General features: G+C 43.8%; 4 protein-coding genes and 1 long non-coding RNA gene across 8 annotated transcripts; 3 read left to right on the plus strand and 2 right to left on the minus strand.

The window, feature by feature from the left end:
* Positions 1-48: 48 nt before the first annotated feature.
* On the plus strand, positions 49-2841 carry LOC129595069 (uncharacterized). 4 transcript variants are annotated; one of them, XR_008691263.1, is made up of 4 exons: positions 49-2186; positions 2239-2336; positions 2419-2563; positions 2630-2841. It is a non-coding gene; the product is annotated as an uncharacterized LOC129595069 (long non-coding RNA). The 4 variants fall into 4 exon arrangements; XR_008691264.1 differs by having other exon boundaries at positions 49-1636; positions 2031-2186; positions 2419-2841; XR_008691262.1 differs by having other exon boundaries at positions 49-1321; positions 1446-2186; positions 2419-2841.
* A 5277-nt stretch (positions 2842-8118) lies between these two features.
* LOC129595099 (uncharacterized) lies at positions 8119-10420 on the minus strand. Its single transcript, XM_055492013.1, has 8 exons — positions 10268-10420; positions 10019-10213; positions 9745-9953; positions 9626-9690; positions 9313-9569; positions 9090-9246; positions 8820-9027; positions 8119-8708 (listed from the first exon to the last, which is right to left on the minus strand). Exons 1-8 carry the CDS (start codon positions 10418-10420, stop codon positions 8231-8233), a joined length of 1722 nt encoding a protein of 573 aa, XP_055347988.1. The 3' UTR covers positions 8119-8230.
* Positions 10421-10927: 507 nt separating this feature from the next.
* LOC129595100 (uncharacterized) lies at positions 10928-13109 on the plus strand. The gene is made up of 7 exons (XM_055492014.1): positions 10928-11054; positions 11118-11314; positions 11599-11745; positions 11832-12109; positions 12176-12566; positions 12635-12914; positions 13005-13109. The coding sequence occupies exons 1-7, from the start codon at positions 11037-11039 to the stop codon at positions 13107-13109; spliced, it is 1416 nt and encodes a 471-aa protein (XP_055347989.1). The 5' UTR covers positions 10928-11036.
* On the plus strand, positions 12776-15143 carry LOC129595083 (uncharacterized). The gene is made up of 8 exons (XM_055491994.1): positions 12776-12914; positions 13005-13259; positions 13360-13633; positions 13785-13916; positions 13974-14060; positions 14199-14329; positions 14462-14594; positions 14656-15143. The coding sequence occupies exons 2-8, from the start codon at positions 13146-13148 to the stop codon at positions 14868-14870; spliced, it is 1086 nt and encodes a 361-aa protein (XP_055347969.1). The 5' UTR covers positions 12776-12914; positions 13005-13145; the 3' UTR covers positions 14871-15143.
* A 1536-nt stretch (positions 15144-16679) lies between these two features.
* Positions 16680-19760, minus strand: LOC129595084 (uncharacterized). The gene is made up of 4 exons (XM_055491995.1): positions 19508-19760; positions 17747-17838; positions 17172-17495; positions 16680-16964 (listed from the first exon to the last, which is right to left on the minus strand). Exons 2-4 carry the CDS (start codon positions 17814-17816, stop codon positions 16804-16806), a joined length of 555 nt encoding a protein of 184 aa, XP_055347970.1. The 5' UTR covers positions 17817-17838; positions 19508-19760; the 3' UTR covers positions 16680-16803.
* Between the last annotated feature and the right edge of the window lie 2439 nt (positions 19761-22199).

Here is a 22199-nt window from a genome sequence, read left to right on the forward strand (position 1 = left end):
ATTGTTCTGCGACAACTGGAAACTGTACCATACATGTAAGTGCAAAGTCGTATGCACTTCTTCGCCAAAATGCGCATACGGGTAGCTCTTTTCCTAGCATATCAGCTAGGGTTTTGCTTTTCCGTTTCTTGTTGACGTACTTTTATGTCATTCCGGTTAATGGAAAAGCGATGCAAAATGTATGCATGACCTTATACGGCCAGCAGGGACAATGACCTAGAGGAAATGCTGACTGCGACTATTCGGCCAAAGGCCACATTATCCCCAGCTGACTGCATGGAAGTCACTTATATTGGGCCGCAGCGCAGTGTTAGTGCTGCATGAATTTTACTATTTTAGTATGCAAAGGAAAATACGCCACGGTACACTGCCTAACGGTAGCAGTCTAAAAGCAGATCTTTTACCATTGCCTGCGAAGTAAAATAAAATAATGGGAAGGATATCGATATGCCGAGACGATCTATCGCTCATCATCCCGTTCTAAAAGCACGGCAACCTGATGAGATAGGCGACAGCTACCGTGAGCCGGGATAGCCGATACCGTGCATGTGGAACCCATCGGCCGCCAAGTGTTGGCGGAGTATTATAAGCGCGACGCCTGCCCATCCGTTGATTTCGATCTTCCCCTAAAGCATGGGGCTGCTTTAGGTTTACTTTTCGATGGGACTTTAAACTAACATTTTATAAAATGTGCTGGAAATCCAACATGGAGGCAGCATCCTCGGGCTTGTAGCAGGTTGCCAAACCGTGGCGGTTGACAGGTGTAGTGTTCTGGTGTATATGCTTTTGTCGTACTTAGCAACGCGGTGATTGCTGTTGTACAGTACTTCCTAGCTGTTGCTGTTCATGGCGTTTAGTTCTTAGGCTGACTGGCCAGCGTTCATGTCGTACCAAAATCCTATTTTGCAATGCGGGACAACAGGGTTGCATTAGCACAACAAGAAATTTTTTGAAAGAACGGGCGCGAGTCGATACATTTGTTATTGATCCAACGCCAAGCTTCCGAGATTCTGTGTGGTAGAGCTATGAGCGCGGTACAGACTTTATTACACTAATATCGTGGAGTAATCCTATAACGATTTTACAAGATATTAAAGATTTCACAATGCAGGTTTAATCAGCTCTCGGATTGCAGCCGCTGACACACGGTTCGGTTAAAGGAATTGGGGGTAAGCTAAGGCTGTTGTGTAAAAAAATTATTATTTGCCGGACTGTGAAACGGCTTTGCAATGAGGAGCAGGGTTGAACGGCAATCAGCAACGCATCTTTAGTACGGTATGTCCTCAATTTCAAACGCCCACCTCACAAGGTCCCGGTCAAGGTAATTCACTAAATTCGATGAAATTTTGAGTTGCATACGTACAGCAGATGTGCAACCGAATAAGCATCTGAACTGTCTCAAGACAGCATCTATCGGTTTATTTGACAGCATGATTTATCGGTAGACTGCACAACACAGGTTCGCATCCTTTCTCGGGTCGAGACATACGCCGTTTCATTCGTCCGACTGGAACCATTTCCGTTTCCTGTCCGTGGATAATTTTTGTGCGCTGAAACCGCAGACCGCGAATACTTTGATTCAGTACAAATGATTCGCACAATAATTTTCGATGATTGTTAATCACCACGATGATGGGTAACCTTTAATAAGTATCGGAATCGGATACAAACTCTTTGCCAAAAACAAAATAGTTATTACAACAGAAACACTTCCTCGATGCTATCCACTAGACTTATGTGTCCATTTGTAGTATGCAATCACACAAACGTTTACAATACATTGGTTTTCAGTCTCTCAATGTACCGCTTAAGTTCGGCTGTATTTTTGGCTTTTTCGTACCTGTAAATACATGAAAGCGTTATTCTTGGACCGACTGTTATAAAACCTGCAAAAGAGGATTGTTAGTTTGTTACCCAAGGAAGCTCAGGAAATCGCAAAGTTGTTTCAAACTTACAACCAAATTATTTTGTGATTTCCTGGGTCTTCGCAAAAGTCATCATGAAAGTTGCCTTAGTATTTATAAACACAGTTCATTTTGCTGGAATTACCATGTTTATTCCTGGATGTTTTTGGTGCCCCCTTTTGTCGTCCGACAACGCGCACAGCCCAATAACAGTATTAGCGTCTGGCCAGACGCTCTTGATTGGCTTGTCTGCATTGCCGGATTTGTTGGATTGTGCCGTCGGTGAGTAAAGCCAGGCATTTTTAATTATTTTGTAATCGTGCTTTTGTTGTAGAATAACAACAGATGATTTGAAATTTCACGGACGCAACCAATTATTCTGTATAGCGAAAGCGAATTTCTTCGTGGCGTCCTGATCACGCGATCACCATGGTGAATAATTAACTGAGAAGTACATAGAATAAAAGCCTTTTTTTCGCGCAAAACTGACGAAAGATTTGTTCTTATAACTCAGGTAAAGAACAGCTCCCTTCGAAAGATGGATCCACTAAAAATTCTACAATAGCCGATGAAGCCTGAAGTCTCTACCTGGGTTTTACGACAAAAAGTTTTACGACTGAAAGTCGCAGGCCTGACTGAAGATTCAACCGGATGACAAAGTAATTCTGATGTAAAAATGCTGATGTTTTGAGTTATTATACTTTTAAAATTACATTCTACCAAAGGTAATAATACACCGGATGCGATGTTGGGGAGACAATTAAATGTTATGGCGGTACATAGTACATATGGATACTCCTGTTATGCATTCTTAAGACTGCATTACTAACACCCTGTCAACTGGCTGTTGTTGTCATAACTTGTCTGTTCTGTATTGCAGTTTTTTCCAAGGTGAAGCATGCACATTTTAAGTTTTAATGAAGCGGTTTTTTTCTGGTTTGAATACTTATTTTGGAATCTTTGCATGCATTGACAAGAATGAAACCGGCATACGCATGCGAAGAATTATGTTCGCATGTATCGGCAGTCGGCACAAACATCTGGCGCAAGCATGTAACACTCCCAAAATGCAAGCAAATCTATCATTTCCAGCCAAAATCGGAATATGATATAAATATTTCAATCAAATCAGAACCTGCCATTTTGTGCCATTTTTCACCACAACTAGTATCATTTCACGGACGATTCAGGTATAGCATCTAGACAAAGTTGGCGCATTCCGTAAAGTGCGCCCTGTAGGCAGGAATCTATACAATCAATAACCAAAAGCGTAAAACCAAAAATGCGCATTCAAATGCTGGAAGTGACGGAGCCAAAGATTTTATAACAAAAAGCGCAAACTTTTGAATGCCTAAAATACATATTTATACACTGTATCCATGTAACCCATAATCAAAAGCATAAAATTTGAAATGCTTCATATATTCAAACACTGCATAGTGCATACACTAATCAGGCAATACGAAGTCCTATTACTTACATCTAACGACGAAATGAACACTCGTAGGTCATTGGTAAGTGCTATGAAACAGACCGCTTTTAACCATAAAAGACCGGTTTTTGCAACGCAGATACCGGTACATATGTAAATACAGCCAGAAATTGCTCATTATGACACAGAAGATGGTCTATGGGACCCAGCAACCTTCTCGTCCTACACTGGCTGTCGTGGTATGGCAGATCTCTTCACATCATCCACCGCCGGACGCGAACCGGTAATTTGCGGAACGATGGATACGTCAGCTTTATCCGGTTGTCGCGTAACAGCACCCCGCACGCCGGTTGTCGGCCACTGTGGAATCGGTCTCTGTGGATTCCACCTGCCGGCCATCGCTGAATTCACAAGCAGTTCACTTAGCGCGGTTGAGGATAGATACAAGGTTGATGATAGGTTGAGGTTGAGGATAAATACAAGAGGATGAGGATATCCAGAAAATGCAGATGCAGGATCATTTGCCGTTAATGCAGCTGCTGGTGACGGTTTGCTAGTTACTGGACGAACAGTACGTTCTGCGTCAATGTCCCATGGAATTGACCTCCCCTGGGTCCACCAGCCGGCCACCGTGGAATCCACTAGCAACGCACTGGAAGCGGGTGCATCCGTGCTGGCTGATGCGGTACGATCAGGAAATACAGTTAATGCAGGTGCAGGATCATCTGTCGCTTGGATTGATGCTGGTGACGGTTTGCTAGTTAACGGACGCGTCAGTCTTGTTGTCTGTGCTGCAACCGTTGTCGTTCCCAGCCAAGGTTTTTTGGTGGGAAATATTTCAACTGCAAAAGCAACTGCCAACGTTAAGCGCTGCTGGCAAAATGTGCTGCCTTACTAATCCAATCTGAAACTCAAACGAAGCTCGCCGGAACTAGAACATCTTTAACTAAAGCCCACATGGAGAAATGGGACACCGACAGTATATTGTCAAGCCAGTTATTCGAGAATCAAATACATGCAGATATTTTTAAAATGAAAAGGCCTGTCGGCAGTGATGCCAGCCGTTAAGTAACAGCACCTTTTAGCTGTAAAGCTTAGCTCATACTCAAATCCAAGGGTTTAACAAACGCATCGTAAACTAACATATCTTTAATTACCTCCAATATCCAGCTGGAAAGGTCGCAGTGTAACGACAGGGCAATCACATTTCCCAAGCCCTTCCGTGTCATCCCGAGCCTTGCAGGTGAAGTAAGCCGCAGAAAGACCCACCGGAACTATAAAGCGCCATGTAATGCGACGGGCTTCCCGAGAGATGGCACGAGTTAGGACATCACAATTAAACCGTACCGACAATGTATTTTATGCGTATCCATTGTACCGACACTGTATCCACTGTACCGACACTGTATCCTATGCGTACCCACTGTACCGACACTGTATCCTATGCGTACCCACTGTACCGACACTGTTTAATATTTGTACCCACTGTACCGACACTGTTTCCTATTTGTATCCATTGTACCGACACTGTATCCACTGTACCGACACTGTATCCTATTTGTATCCACTGTACCGACACTGTACCGACACTGTATCCTATTTGTATCCACTGTACCGACACTGTATCCACTGTACCGACACTGTATCCACTGTACCGACACTGCATCCTATGCGTATCCACTGTACCGACACTGTATCCTATGCGTCCCCACTGTACCGACACTGTATCCTATGCGTACCCACTGTACCGACACTGTTTCCTATTTGTATCCACTATACCGACACTGTACCGACACTGTATCCTATTTGTATCCACTGTACCGACACTGTATCCACTGTACCGACACTGTATCCACTGTACCGACACTGTATCCTATGCGTACCCACTGTACCGACACTGTATCCTATTTGTATCCACTGTACCGACACTGTATCCTATGCGTACCCACTGTACCGACACTGTTTCCTATTTGTATCCATTGTACCGACACTGTATCCACTGTACCGACACTGTATCCTATTTGTATCCACTGTACCGACACTGTATCCTATGCGTACCCACTGTACCGACACTGTTTCCTATTTGTATCCACTATACCGACACTGTACCGACACTGTATCCTATTTGTATCCACTGTACCGACACTGTATCCACTGTACCGACACTGTATCCACTGTACCGACACTGTATCCTATGCGTACCCACTGTACCGACACTGTATCCTATTTGTATCCACTGTACCGACACTGTATCCTATGCGTACCCACTGTACCGACACTGTTTCCTATTTGTATCCATTGTACCGACACTGTATCCACTGTACCGACACTGTATCCTATTTGTATCCACTGTACCGACACTGTATCCTATGCGTACCCACTGTACCGACACTGTATCCTATTTGTGTCCACTATACCGACACTGTACCGACACTGTATCCTATTTGTATCCACTGTACCGACACTGTATCCACTGTACCGACACTGTATCCACTGTACCGACACTGTATCCTATGCGTACCCACTGTACCGACACTGTATCCTATTTGTATCCACTGTACCGACACTGTATCCTATGCGTACCCACTGTACCGACACTGTTTCCTATTTGTATCCATTGTACCGACACTGTATCCACTGTACCGACACTGTATCCTATTTGTATCCACTGTACCGACACTGTATCCTATGCGTACCCACTGTACCGACACTGTTTCCTATTTGTATCCATTGTACCGACACTGTATCCACTGTACCGACACTGTATCCTATTTGTATCCACTGTACCGACACTGTATCCTATGCGTACCCACTGTACCGACACTGTTTCCTATTTGTATCCATTGTACCGACACTGTATCCACTGTACCGACACTGTATCCTGTTTGTATCCACTGTACCGACACTGTACCGACACTGTATCCTATTTGTATCCACTGTACCGACACTGTATCCACTGTACCGACACTGTATCCACTGTACCGACACTGTATCCTATGCGTATCCACTGTACCGACACTGTATCCTATGCGTACCCACTGTACCGACACTGTATCCTATGCGTACCCACTGTACCGACACTGTTTCCTATTTGTATCCATTGTACCGACACTGTATCCACTGTACCGACACTGTATCCTATTTGTATCCACTATACCGACACTGTACCGACACTGTATCCTATTTGTATCCACTGTACCGACACTGTATCCTATGCGTACCCACTGTACCGACACTGTTTCCTATTTGTATCCATTGTACCGACACTGTATCCACTGTACCGACACTGTATCCTATTTGTATCCACTGTACCGACACTGTACCGACACTGTATCCTATTTGTATCCACTGTACCGACACTGTATCCACTGTACCGACACTGTATCCACTGTACCGACACTGTATCCTATGCGTATCCACTGTACCGACACTGTATCCTATGCGTACCCACTGTACCGACACTGTATCCTATGCGTACCCACTGTACCGACACTGTTTCCTATTTGTATCCATTGTACCGACACTGTATCCACTGTACCGACACTGTATCCTATTTGTATCCACTATACCGACACTGTACCGACACTGTATCCTATTTGTATCCACTGTACCGACACTGTATCCACTATACCGACACTGTATCCACTGTACCGACACTGTATCCTATGCGTACCCACTGTACCGACACTGTATCCTATTTGTATCCACTGTACCGACACTGTATCCTATGCGTACCCACTGTACCGACACTGTTTCCTATTTGTATCCATTGTACCGACACTGTATCCATTGTACCGACACTGTATCCACTGTACCGACACTGTATCCTATTTGTATCCACTGTACCGACACTGTATCCACTGTACCGACACTGTATCCTATGCGTAACCATTGTACACTATCAGTATCCACTGCTCTGACACTGTCTGTTTTAACTCTACGTATCCAATGGGTAACTACTGTACCCGGTATTTTCCGCCAGTGCGAGAATTCTTCTACGTAGCCAGCGCCAGTGCCACTGCACTGATTTTGTGTGCTAATGTACTGCATATATATGTATAGTATCTTTTGATCAAGTATCGTCCTCGAGTTGCTAAGGTCTTGAAATTGTATTCAAAAGCTAATAAAAGAATCAAATTTCCGAGCGCTTGTAAATAAGTGTATTATTAGCCAGTATGTAAGTATTAATTATCACATTACGCAAGGCAAACTAAGGTTGACTGCAAAATAGTTATTATATGGAACACCTGCATAAGAAGTATCTGGCCATCAAGAACGTTTTCCTGTGGCACAAATCCCTGAGGAAAAGGAAAACATCGTCTGCCAGTGCCAGTGATTCCGCGCTCTTGACTGCCAGTTTATCATTCGTTCAGACGGAATGTTTCGGGCGGTAAGTCACTGAATACTAGATTATGTAAATTTTCAAACTATATTTTCAGTCTATCACCAAGGCAAGCGATACAGGATAGGTCGAAACGTACTGGTCAAAACTCGGCAACTAAACAAATTGAAATTAGTGACTACTCTGTTCACAACCTTTTACTTGGTTTAGAACATTTCGCACAACCTTTCAATCGTTTTTACTACATATATTATAGACACTACCACTTTCGCTTTGTTCACAGCGTTTCCTGAGTGATATCTAATAAGTTACGTATCTGAATTAATATACCCAATTTCAGTAATTGTGCGTTTTATTAATGAGCCGATCTCAGTACAACAAGCGCAGGTCTTTTTACAATTTAAATCTACCCAACACCACTACAGATAGGAGCACGTAATTGACGCAATCAAGAAATCCGAAGCAACAAATTTTATAGTTAGCTGTATACAACAGTCCATACCTGTTTAAAGAACACCAATCTTGAAAATGTGATATCGAAAACCCTCAATGCTATTCGTCTTCTGAGTCTGACAACTCTAATTCAACATTTTCCATGTTCTCTAGGTAGGCATTTCTGCGCAGTATAAGACGATGCAAAAAAAATATTTGTCTGTGCTTCGGCATTTTGAACAAAGCATGCCGAAATCGTCCAAGCCAGCTGAAAGTTTGCTCGCAGCTTTGAGTGTTTGTAGATGATAAGTTAGGATATGCGTCGCTTATCTTCTGCGGATTGTAAGTGGTTTTGCACTCGTGACCAACATGATTTCCAAGGTGAAACCGGTCGATGACCTTTGTCATTCCTTCCGTCCAAAGCTTGTTATACGGTTCAGGAAGTGGCAGGTCTTGCTGGGCGCCTTTAAGCTTATCAAGATGACACATGTTATCGTAAGCTAAGAAATATTTAGGCCAGTCCGGCTTTGGGACATTTTTTAGCGTGAGGTATTTCCAAGCCAGTAAAATTAGGAATACTTGGGAAACCGATTCCGACCTTCAAAAACAATCTTTATTATGGGCTATCACTATGTTTTTATTGACAGTTTTCTCTAATAAACTCGATAATTTTTATGCCCGTCGCACTGGTGTCATTTCCGAAACTTACTTGTAGATTGGTGATAATAAATCAATATGACCGCCAGCACGAACTACAGCAAAGTAACCGCGCGATCTGACTGGCTGCTTCTTCGGCTGTCCCAGGTTTTTTTGGCACGGAATACCATCGTCGATGCAGTTTTCGAAGAAATCGTTTTGGCTGGATGTGGGAAGAACCATCCGGTTTGACTTCAGACTTCTTATCAACACACCGACGCCTGCGGGAACCAAAATTGTAAGAGGCAATAAGTTAAAGTTTAGTAGATTTAGAACGGGAAACCTTGCAGGTGCAAATCCTGAAACCGCTTATTATTTGGCAGTCCGCGTTCTGTAGCCAAGGCGTCATGTTGTTCGCAAAACAAGGATCCAAGCTTCCGAAGTGGCTCGTTCGTGCAAACATCAGGATAGTTTACTAGTTTGATGTTGTCAACTGTATTCTAAAAAAATTTAGTCGAAGCTAGTTTTTTGTTAGTTTTCATTTTTGTGTCACAATTGTTACTTACATCTTGGACCATGGCACGGATTGCGAAGTGAATGTTCCAGATTGCGTCAGCCGACCACACTACCCCACATCCTTTGCTCTGACACAGTGAATTATGCGTATGAGGGTACAATGTTTCGCAACGTAACGCTTCAAGTACGGGCAGGACTTCTTCCAAATCAAACTGATTGGAAAACCCGAAGTCCATCTGAAGCCTCCGCAGTTCAAGCTCAATTTCCTGTCGAATGAATACGTCTGATGCGTGCTTTCGCGAGAACCCTGAAAAAATGATTTGCTGTCGTGATGTTTTTTAGCAGTTTCAAAAGCAGATATACCATTTCTTCCAAACGCTTCGTTGTAAGTTTCCGAAAATCCTCGGTAGCTAGCGTGGCACTGCAATCTGATACACGTTCGCTTATTACGCGAATAGAACAGCTAAATACAACGCACTTACATATTCTGCACAAAAAGCTGATACAATTTTTGCGTCCAGAATGTTTGCAACGAGACGCGAATAAGCTTTTGAGGTTGTTGGTAAAAATGATATCTTCCACTGGCTCCGTTCTTGTACATGTCGTAGTGGTATGTTGAGTTGCAACCGCGACATCGGGTCGTAATCCGGTATGCGGTCGTCACACTGCCATCCACGTCATAAATTTTGCACTAGGTGAGAGTTAAAGCTACGCTTTTTTTATATTGCTACGATAGGAAAATCTGAAAACTGTTACCTCAGCCGGCTGATTATGAAGCTCCAGGTTCCGAGGGCATCCAAGAAGGCATGACTTGGTCCCAGGCTGCATAAACTGAAAAGGTTCCTTTTTGTCTCCCAGATTGTTTTCCAGCAAGCTCGGCGCCGCATATTTGATGGTTATGAATAGATCTCGCAAGCGCTCGGCGCTCATTCCGATGATGTTTCCCACTGACTAAAAAATAAAAGATTTACCCATTGGTTCACAATTACATGAAATACAACATACTTCCAAGGCTTTGTGGTCGTGGATATCAAGCACGCCATTGCAAGCACTCAAAGCACGTCGTACTTGTTGCACGTTTTCAAAGCCGCATTTCAAAATGCATGCAGCGATGTTATTGTCGGAATCTGGAATGTTGTTAAAACTTAAAATATCCATGCAAAGGCTATGAAAATCTTTTAGGTCAAAATCGTTACACAGTTTGTCACTTTGAATTTGACAAATATTTTGGCACTTGTACACGCACTTGAGAAAAACCACTTTTTCTTTAAACACTTAGTCAGTAGCAAAGTTTTTCCCAAAGTTTCTTATGGTATTCTCGCATTACTCTGTATCTTGTGCAAGATTCGAATCTGCCCTGAAAAACGTATCCGTAATAGCATTAGGTTAAGAGGAGAATTGAGTAATCTTTCTTTATCCGGATGCATTTCCTACGCTGAAGAATAAAAAACAATTCTGAATTTGCTATCCGGGTTGCTGCAGTTGCTAACCGGACTACCGACACGCGAGTGCAGAAGACATGATGAACGAAGAGAATTGAGTAATCTTTCTTTATCCGGATGCATTTCCTACGCTGAAGAATAAAAACAATTCTGAAGCAGCTATCCGGGTTGCTACAGTTGCTGAACCAACTACCGACAAGCGAGTGCAGAAGACTTGATAAACGTTTTTCTCGTTTCAGTTTTCTACCCTCACTCTGGCGTAAACTTTTTGCGCTGGTTTTAAAATCACACACATTGTGACTTATGTTGAGGTTTCGAAAAAATCCCCAAAAATGTTAGGGTCACCAACGGTAAGTAAAATCGTTGCTTGTGTACGCACCGGTAAAGTCTCATTATGACTGGTTTGCTTCCAGAAGACCCAAGCAAACACGCTGAATGTGTTTCGGGAGCATGATCATCGTACTTATTATGGAAAGCGATCTGCAAAATTGACTGGCGACAACTGGATTATGAATTTTGTACTGGATTTCAAATACGAAGTGGATGGCGACGATGGCGAAGCCGGCGTGGTTTTCGACATGCGAACCAATGCCAATCCTCAGCGGGTTCAGTAAGCTAAAAAACTAATCCACATTTATTGTGTTTTTGCACATTTTATCGTGTAATCTGATTGCAATTTTTTGTTGATTAAAATTTTTGTAGCATAAATAATAATTTATTTAATTTATTTACACATTTGCTGTATTTTTAAATAATTTATTTCGGTCCCTGCCGTTACAGTACCTTAAATCTTAAGTAATTTAATTTTTTTGATTATTATCTTGTTGCCCCAAATTCATAAAGTATTAAAATGATCACTAATTTGAAAATTATAAAGGGCCTTTGTCTTCGCAGCGAAGTCCTGATTCTGAATGTCAGTTGGAAAAACAACGCTAGTGTCAGAGATGGTATTCACAAAGGTATTAACATTCCTGCTTTGGCTATTCTGCCACCAAACATGGTGATGAACCGATATCTGGACTGGAAATTAACGAGCCGGAGGTGATTTTTTTTCAAGCAACATTTTTTTTCAATATTTTCGAAATTTTTCAAGCAACCGTGATGAAATTTTCGTTTTGTTGCTTTAGCGACTCCCAGAAGCAGGCAGTACATCGCCTACCGGTCAAACGTTTGGGTATTCAGGATGACAAGAGGACATTAATTCTTGGACCTGATGCAATGTTTGAGATCGGACGAGAACCATCCGTAATCTTGCAGCCAGGAGAAGGCATCTACGCTTGGACGCCGCATAATACGCAACCGAAGGACATTAGTGTTCACAAGGGAGAAATATACTACAACCTGCTGGAAATACTGCAGCGGTGTTTGCCACCGGAGACATTCCATACTTGGATTCTGATGCTTGGTAAATATTAAATTTCCGAAAATTATTAGCAAAACAAATTGGAAATAAATTGCTGACTGTTTACAGGGCATACATGGATGAGCATGGGATACAATCTCCTGGCAGACGTTTTGCATGGTATTCCAGCAATATGTGTTGTTGGAGATGCTAATACCTGGAAAAGCCTATCCGCCGCATGCTGCTTGGACTTTTTCGGACAGAATATGCTGGATCACTGCAACCTGCGGTCAATCACCTTGCCATCCCTTGAGACGCGCTGGGTAACGAAGCCTCTTCCGTTAATATCGCACGACTTCAAAAACTACAAGACAGCCGTGATGATTCTGGAATGTTCGTATGAGCAAACAATCCATGTTAACTGCAAGACGCAAGAAAAAAGAGTTAAGCCGGCTACCTCAATCCTCATGACCATGAATTACGATATTTTCGAAGATACCGTGCAAGCCGCAACGGACAGGTATAAAAAATTGAGATCGGAATAATAGTATTTTTGCGTCGCAGCTACAAAGCTTGACCTTTTAATAGGAATCGACTTATGACCCGAATTTGTGCGTTGGAGATGAACATCGAAATCGCCGATTTAGATGATGACGACACTCAGGCGTTAAAAAAGGCTCGCAACCAAGCGTCTGGAAACGCTGAAAAACTGGTTGCTCTGTATGCACCCGAACTGATGCAGGAACTAGTAAAAGAAATCAACAGTGCCAAAACGAAAATGCTGGGCATTCTAGCCGGCTTCGGAGTAACGACAGGAGTTCAGAGGGCAGCACGGATGTGGGCTACGTTACTGAAAGCAGGAGAAAAGGTATGTATTTTCGTATGTTTGTTTTGAAAGGGTTTACAATTAAAGTTCATCAGATTTTCTTTGTAATAGTGTAATTCTTGCTAAATTTAGGTAGCTGCCGCCCTGGATTTTGATGTGGATAAGGGGGCGCTGTTAGAGTGTGTCAAAAAACACGCACGCTTCACCAGTGGATACCAGCAGCAAGTCAACATGTGACCGCTTGCTACGAATGCTGCGTTGACTGCCACAGACATGCCCACCGTGACCTTTCCTAAGAAGCCAAACGCGCCCACCGAGCGCGTGGTGCACGCTTTGGATAGTTTTTTGGAACTCATCGCGTTGCTGCGCCAGCATAAGGCCGAAGAGGTACGTCTACGATAAGGCTAATAGACGAGACGAAGAAAATTAAGCTTGGTTACAGGCTTGCCCAGTGAAAAAACATTTATGTGACCTTTATTTTTTTAAGCTGCCTTGGATCCTCAAACCGAGCCACACGCACGGCGAAGATTTTTACGTCGCGATTATCAAAAAAGCGGCGGTCGATTCGGCGTCCAAGCTTTCGAAATTACATCTTACTATATGCTTTGAAATGCTAGAGCGCCAACCGGGTGTGATCAAGGATCATCCAGTTAAATACCCTGGACGCAAAGGGTTCGATGAGCGATATTATCAACAACGAAGCTTCTACGTTCCGCATGCGCTTTTCAACTCAGCGCAGTTAGCAAAATTGGCCGGACGAAGTGAGCTCGTGTTGTAGTATAAGAATCAAAGAATTCATTGCAAATACCTGCTGTAATTTTGTTTTATATCGTTATTAGCTATAGTAAGGAGCGTATTGTGAAACCTAATAAGTGTTTCAAGCATGTAAATGATAACTTCTATTTTCTACAGGTAAGAAGATTGAGATCGGAGGCCCCGAGGATCAGCCTCCTGCTGCGGGTGTAGCGGATTTGGACGATCTTCAGAGTTCGGCTATTCCTGTTGAAGGCGCTTTTTGCCCAGCGCTTTCCAGTACTTTTCTTGGTAATACTGAAATTCTGGAAATGCGGAAAAATAGCGTTTACATGTAAATTTTTTTAGGAGACGGTGAGCAAAATCCGGGAAACATCAATGGTGCTGTCGACATTGCACCCGAAGCAGTAATGCCGTTGCCGGACTTGCAAACGGGTAAAACCAAACATAGTTGCAAGGGGTTATGTCAAACATAGTTGTAAAATATTCAACTCGATCACAAACGGGAAACTGCTATTGCGTCTTTGTGAGAATAAATTTCTTGAAATGGGAAATTAAGTTACTTTTTCGCAGATGAAACCATGGTTTTGGGTACTTCAGCAAAAGAAACTGAACCGGATACTTCAGACGATGAAGGCATAGATGGTATTGCTTCTGCGACGTTGCACAACTCTGACGCAGATAATGACGCCAATCGGAAATCGGTAAGCGAGTTTCAGTGTTGAATAATCGTTAAAATTTTTGTTTTGTAACATTTCAGATAGATAACGCCTCATACATAAAACGTATACGATCAAGCAGATTAACCAGTACAGTTTTGAGTTTTTTTTACTTAGGACACTGTGAAATTATGCACTTCGCAGCCCAGTCTACCCATATTAGGCACGGACAATCCTTCCGGAGAAGGCAACGGAGCGGAGGGGGTTGACCCGATTCTCGAAGCGCTTAAGCCTATCATTTCGTCAAATAGTATGTTCTGCAATTTCAATATGATTGCTTTGCGCTTCATCTACAAGTAAATGTTTTGCAGACAATTTGCCAAAAACTGCCGTGGCACTGGGAGAACGTTTTGCAATTCTGAGTGGAGAACTTCTTCAAGATGCTTGCGCCAAATGTTATGAAAAAATTCCGCAGTTGGGTTGTCCATCTGAAGCTACTGCTGCAAGTTCTTCACTGTCAAAATTTTTTTCCTGTTCCACCAGTGGTTTACATTTTCACGGGCCTGCATTAACGTTCCATCAATGAACACGCGACATGGAAAGAAGCAGCAAGTTCCAGCGGACGGGGAGTGGAAGTGTCCATTTTGCGCAACGAATTCGCGTAAGCGTGCTGCGAAGAACACCGGAGGCCCACGTAAAAAGTGAACACTCGTTGCTGTTGCTATTATGCAGTGTGGTAATTCCTTATTTTAATATACAATAATTTAAAACGTGCCCGTTAAATAGCCATCATGTTTAAAAGTATATATTTCGAATGGATTAGTATTTCATTTTATCAGATTGAAATAGTCGCATTCAAACAAAATCCTTTGCTTAATTCGGACTTGGAATAACCGTTATGTCGTGAATGCCCTCTCGCCATTTTATGAATTTAATCAACGTTTTTGCAAATGTATGTTTCTCATTAAATCAGCACTGCAAAGGCGCGACCGATAGCAGGTACAGTGGATACAGACTAGGTACAGTGCCGATACAGCGGGTACAAGGCAGATACCCTGGATACAGACTGGGTACAATGTCGATACAGCGGGTACAAGGCAGATACCCTGGATACAGACTGGGTACAGCGTCGATACAGCGGGTACAAGGCAGATACCCTGGATACAGACTGGGTACAGTGTCGATACAGCGGGTACAAGGCAGATACCCTGGATACAGACTGGGTACAGCGTCGATACAGCGGGTACAAGGCAGATACCCTGGATACAGACTGGGTACAGTGTCGGTACAGCGGGTACAAGGCAGATACCCTGGATACAGACTGGGTACAGCGTCGATACAGCGGGTACAAGGCAGATACCCTGGATACAGACTGGGTACAGCGTCGATACAGCGGGTACAAGGCAGATACCCTGGATACAGACTGGGTACAGTGTCGATACAGCGGGTACAAGGCAGATACCGTGGATACAGGTTGGGTACAGTGTCGGTACAGCGGGTACAAGGCAGATACCGTGGATACAGACTGGGTACAGTGTCGATACAGCGGGTACAAGGAAGATACAGTGGATACAGGTTGGGTACAGTGTCGGTACAGCGGGTACAATTCAGATACAGTGGATACAGGTTGGGTACAGTGTCGGTACAGCGGGTACAGCAGATACAGTGGATACATATAGCTTACATGGATATCACTTCAGTATCCAAGCATGCCCTCTCCGCCGGACGGCATCCGCGCCACGGCGGGTTAAACAGCATCATTTGTAGGGCCTTTGTATCCGCTGGTGTGCCTGCAAAACTGGAGCCGCGCGGCACATCTCACACAAACGAACGCCGCCCGGATGGCTGCACGACATTCGCCTGGAAGCGCGGATTGTGTCTTGCATGGGACGTGACATGTGTAGACACGGTTGCGCTGTCGCATCTTAAAGCCACTTCCACCACAGCGGGAGCGGCCGCTGCCCAGGCAGAAGGAAAGAAAGCAGGACTATATTTTTATCTGACCGGCCGCTACCTATTCGTCCCGATCGCTTTCGAAACACTGGGCCCGTGGGGACCTTCGGCGATCGCCATCATCAAAGAGCTGGGAAAAAGACTGCAGCAGCACACCGGGGAAGCACGCTCGCACGAATTTCTGCGACAGCGTTTGTCCATCGAAATTCAGCGGGGAAATGCGGCTTCAGTGCTGGGCACGATGGAAGGGCTAGATAAACTAAACGAAATTTTTCTGTTATAGTCTAATGTGTTCTTGTTCTTGCTTATGCATTGCGATTTTGATTTGACCAATAAAGCCGAAGTTAGCATGCCCTAATCGTTTTAATGCATTGGATACAATGCTAGTGTATCCAATGAGAATTTGGCAAGCCCTAATAGAGGTACTCTATGGGCTTCCCTCGTCAAAAGACAACCTCCAGGAAATCTGCTTCCTGTCAGAAGGAGATAAAACGGCAACTCAGCTGTACGAGGGTAATATGAAGAAGTTGATCGGTACGTACTCGGCGGCTCACAACGTATGTTTGTCATTTCGATGTGGTTGCGGTACCATGCCAAGGACGGTAAAGGCTCCCTGCCTCGGACGGTAAAGGCTCCCTGCCTCGGACGGAGCACGCCAATTCAACATGATCTCCGACGCGAACTCGCACGCTCTCCCTTGTAACTGGTTTTCCGTTGATCGTATAACCTGCGGCAGTCATTAATCAGATTCTGATGGCGGCACACAAACTCCTTTTTCAGTTAAATACATTTAACACAGTTAAATCGTGCCAATGTGACATGTCTCCTTCGCCTGACACTGAACAGCAAACGAATCCAAAGCGCAAACTCGGCTCGGTTTCTGACTAATCTCCGCAATAGTATTGTAGTCCTGTTTTTCTTACGCAAAACTTACTGACAACTCGTAGTATTGCCGATACGATAGCGTTCCTCTGGTCGGGGTTCATAGGATCAGCCTTACAGCTGATTCTACCGGCATCCTCCGGTTGCACATTGCTAATGGTCAGCGTGTACAGTCCGGTGTGCTTGTGCGGATAAGCCGGACATGTGACATTCCAACGCGGCCTTTCTTTGAAATCAATGCGCTGGTCTTCATGCAGCCAGTATGTGCCGCTGCTTTTCGTCACATTGCAAAAGAAAGTGACGGTGTCGCCCTGTGCGACGGTGCGGTCGGTGAGCGATGATGCGATCGTGTCGCGTGCGTGTCCACCACTACAATCTGCCAAACAGAGCACAACTGCTTAGGCAGATGAATTAGGATACAAGATTAAAAATGCTGTGATTGGAGACGCGAAAGCTGCAAACTCGAAAACAAGAACACCAAGGTCTCCTCAAGAATGACCACAATTCATACCATTTATTAAAAAACCAAGTTAGTAAAATTATTAGACGAAGGAATGGTTAAGAAACTGCAGTATGGTAAACATACTCCGTTAAACCGAAGTCTCCACGTCCATATGTTCACCTTACCGACAGCCGGAAGTAACGCAACAACTAATCCGGAAAACCAGGCAAAATTGAGTGACTTTGATTTCAGCATGGCAATGCGGCAGAGAACCCAACTAAAAGAAACCAAAAACCTGATTACATACACGGCAATGCAACGGTCTCGCGACGAAATGACTCGTGGCGTAAGTCCGGCTCGCGAGTAAATATCCCGCGATGAAACATCGCTCGGCGAGTTGACCTTGCGCCGAAATATCTGCGACCAAATGTCCTGCGACCGTTTATCCTCGGCGAAATGTCGCAGTGTCGTTAAACCATCACCGAAACAATGATAAATGAGTCGGGCTGACCAAACGGGTATACATGCCGGCAGCGACATCACGAGCACACGAGCGCGGTAGAGAATTTAGATCGCCTGACGGCGACGACCAGCGACTCATAGCGGCAGGCGAGGACCGGCAAATGTCTAGATGCCTCAAAAGCGAACTCGCGGGCATTTCGACCAAATCCGCTTAGTAAAACGAAGCCGGAGTAACCGGTATGCGACGGACGAATTACCAACCGCCGAACAAAATCAAACGAAGCGACAGACTTCTAATGAACGGCAATGGAGGACCAAGACCTCGCCGAAATGTGCACGTCTTAATATTTTGTCCTCGGCGACTGAACGTGGAAAGGACCAAGTTGTCCGGGCTAAGATCGCGCTCCGACGAAAGTGTCCAGCTTGCAACGCAATGAATTGTCAGAAGCATCTGGGCGCACCGATACCGCAAAAAAGTATGTGAGCAAAAATTTACGGGAGACGTTTTTTTGTCTTCGGACCTTCCGGTCGGTTTAACGACCAAAACGCTTGCCGGACGTCTTAGTCGTCCGGACGTTTTGCTCGGTTACATACACATAACGCCATTCACACGGACAGCCTTCTTTATTAAAATTATTAATTAATTATTAACGGTGCCTGTAATGAAAGGGGTGCGGAAAGGGGCCCTGATCCGCGAGCGTTGGGAGGGTGCCTATTCCTAATAAGGGTACCATCATAATTATCATGAGTCTGTCAAAAGTTTCAGAATACTGCAGTCACTTGAATTATCAGAGTCTCACTTTCTACCGACGCAATTTCTTTCTACTGATGACGCACATTATCGCAAACGTCAATTTAATACTATTTAAATCAAACAAAGTAGCGTTATTCCGTGACTAATCTCAAACCGGGCGATCCTGCTTGAGTACAGTCAGAAAAACTGAAAAATATGTTGATAAACACTAAACAATACTAAACTCAGTGCAAATCATCAGCAAATGCACTGCAATCTTCCAAAAATAGTTCTGTACGAGTAAAGAAACAGTAAACTAGAAAAGTAACGTGCATTTGAATAAATTATAACAGTAAGCTCTTACTGTAGCCATGAAATTACAGTTAGTCCAAAGGTGCGAAATAGCTAATTATAGAACAGCTATAGCACAGCGATAGCGAAAAAAAATTGCTGCGAATTTTTTTCGTGATTCGTGAGATAATCGCACAATTAAGCAGCACAAAACGTTTGGCAATCCATTTTCCAATAAGTATATAAGTAATTGCCTGCACTCTATCTAACCTTCTCGTGCATAACAGCGATCGGTATGACAATTTGCGGAATAACATACCGATGACGCAACGACCCGTTCTTCGGTCCTCCAGTTAGCTTTTCGCACCGGCTGACTTCATGAGCGTAATTCCATGGCTACAGTGTTCTCCCTTCCCGTAAAATTGATATTTCACCACAGATGATAGGGCAATTACCTTACCGTATAAAATCACCACGGAGAGCTCAGGAGTTCGCTCACCAGTCACCACAGATACCCACTGGATCCGGTTTCCCACTGTGTCGATGCGGGTAGGCAGGCACGTTGACAAGTCGAAGGTCAAAATATTGAATCAAAGAAGAGGTTTTGAAATTACCAAAATAAGAGAACCAAAACCAAAGAAGTTTCAATAATTTTTTTATGAACCAAATCAAGGAATGAATCTCCAGAAAATGACATTCTTCAATCTTAACCAGTTAACGGGCTGTTAACCCGAGCACAGGCATACCTTGTTTCTTAATGCTTGCAGTTTAATAGCCATCCAAAAATCAAATGCGAGGCCTGAGGATGAGGCTGTCCGTCATTCGCCATTTCGTAACCTTTAGGATATTTGGCAGATTAGATTGTAAATTGGTTCATATCACAGATATTTTTAATATGTACTTTAACATGACAATTTTAGCGAGTACTGCATGCGGTTCGAGGATGTGGTCGATTCAGATGGAAGTACCCTCGGAATCAATGAATGCAAGCATAAGTGTAGGTGGAAGTTGAAAACCACATTCACGCATTAATTTTCAATATAAAATACAGTAGCAAATATTTTGTCAGTTTTTTTAACAATGTTACATCCTACTGCGCTTCGCATTATCATCATACTGTATCTAAAAACTTATTACACGTTAATGTCTTATTGTGTGTAAGATGTGAATTGCATCACAGTTCTGATCTTTTTTCTTCGGTGCAAATAATAATTTCGAACGCTGGTTAGTCATTGAATTTCATTATAATTTATTAAATATTTGCCTACAGCAGCACCGCGTAAACTACAATTATACAAAGGTCATGCTTAACACGGCTGCCTGGATTTTAGATATCCAAGGCATCGAAACGACCACGTGCAACTGTATCGCAGCCTTACAGAACGTAGCCTTACGGTCTTACGGACCATCGTCGGTGACAGTAAACGGCGGATTACGCCGGAACTGTACGCGCAGCTGGGAATTACAGTACGCCAGCGGCAGTCCGCTGGCGCCAAAAGGAAGCGGTTTGGCTGTACAAAAAACCGGGACAGCTGCACCGTACCGTCGCACATGTGTGAATTGGTCACCTTTAAAGAGACCAGCGAAAGATACAACTTCCGGCGGAATTAATGCAAGTGCCAAGATGAACATCGGAAAGACAACCCTGGCAATGCGACTGGAAACTTTGTTTGATAAGATTGCGGGTGGGGTGGAAGATGTTTTCGGTTGTCGTTCTGCGAAGCAATATGTGTCATTACTTCATTCTAAAAATCTTTTGTAATTGTTGTTGGGTAGTTAAATTCTTGTTCTTGCTTTAGTGACTGGATCTTCTATACGTGTAAATATTTTATTGTGTTTTGACCAGACTTGGTAGTGCCTGGAAAACTGTTCTTAGTGAAGAAATGTCTGTGAAAGCGCTTCTTTACGGACTTGCAGGCTGCTCACGAAACAATCTATCCATCCGTACTTACTTTCTATTTATAACTGCCGAGTGTTTAGAAAGAACGAGTGAAAGCCGATGTTTTTGATGTTTCCGTCCATAATTGTGGTCTTGTAGAAACAGCAAGCAAGGAACAGCTGTACACACCCATTTTCTGTGAGCAGCCACCGTGATAATCGTTTTAAAAGTGATAGGCCCGATAACCTGTAGACAAGCTGCCTTGCGTGTACTGTTACCAGTAAAGCGTAATAAAGTGCGTAAATATGACAGATAACGTTCATCCGCTGGGCAATATCCAGTATGGAGTTCTGCCCATCATTTTGCAGTATTTAGATGTCCATTCGCATACGGCAGCAAAACGGTCACCCTGTAGAAAAGCAATGCAAAATGCATGCAGGACCTTATGCTGCCAGAAGAAATGATGGATGACCTCGAAGAAACACTGACTTCAACTACTGGATCGAATGCCAGCTTTTACCAGTTCATTGCACGGAAGTTATATATATTGGGCGCAGTGTTAGTGTTGCGTGGATTTTCGTAAAAAAAAGGAATTACGCCACGGTTCATCGCCTAACGGTAGATGTCTAAAAGAAGATATTCTACAATTCGGAGTAAAAGAAATAATGGTAAGAATATCAACATGCCGAGGCGACCTATCTCTCATCATCCCTTGCTAAAAGCACGGCATCCTGGCGAGATAAGCGACAGCTACCGTTTGGCAGGGATAGCCGATACCGTGCATTTGGAACCCTATCAGCCGCCAAGTGTTGGCGGAGTGTTACAGTACAAGCGGGACGCCGGTCCATCCATTGATTCCAATTCTTTAATTAAAGCAGCCCCTGGTTTCCCTCTCGATGGGACTTTTTCAACCGGCAGGGGATAAAAGGTGGCAGTGGCACCTGCCACTGGCAACTGCCACCGGCAGTGGCAGTTGCCACTATGCGTTGTGGCAAGCGATAAAACCTGGCAAATACCAGAAATTCGAATCAGGTGTTCTGGCGCCCAACGATAAGTTCTACAGAGCGAACCTGGTAATTTTCTACCCATTAGGTAGCCCCGATACGAGATTACGATTACACCTAACCTCTGGAAACTTCCGCCTGAGACTTGTGCGAGCGACTACAAAATCAATGAACGTCGAAACTACAAATATTTGTTGCCCCGTTTGCTTTTTCCAGAGGCTGCATACATTTATTTAGTACCGATCACGATGGGTGCATGGTATGCAGAT

This window comes from Paramacrobiotus metropolitanus, unplaced genomic scaffold (assembly GCF_019649055.1).
Source record: "Paramacrobiotus metropolitanus isolate TYO unplaced genomic scaffold, Prichtersi_v1.0 Parri_scaffold0000074, whole genome shotgun sequence".
Classification (NCBI taxonomy): domain Eukaryota; kingdom Metazoa; phylum Tardigrada; class Eutardigrada; order Parachela; family Macrobiotidae; genus Paramacrobiotus; species Paramacrobiotus metropolitanus.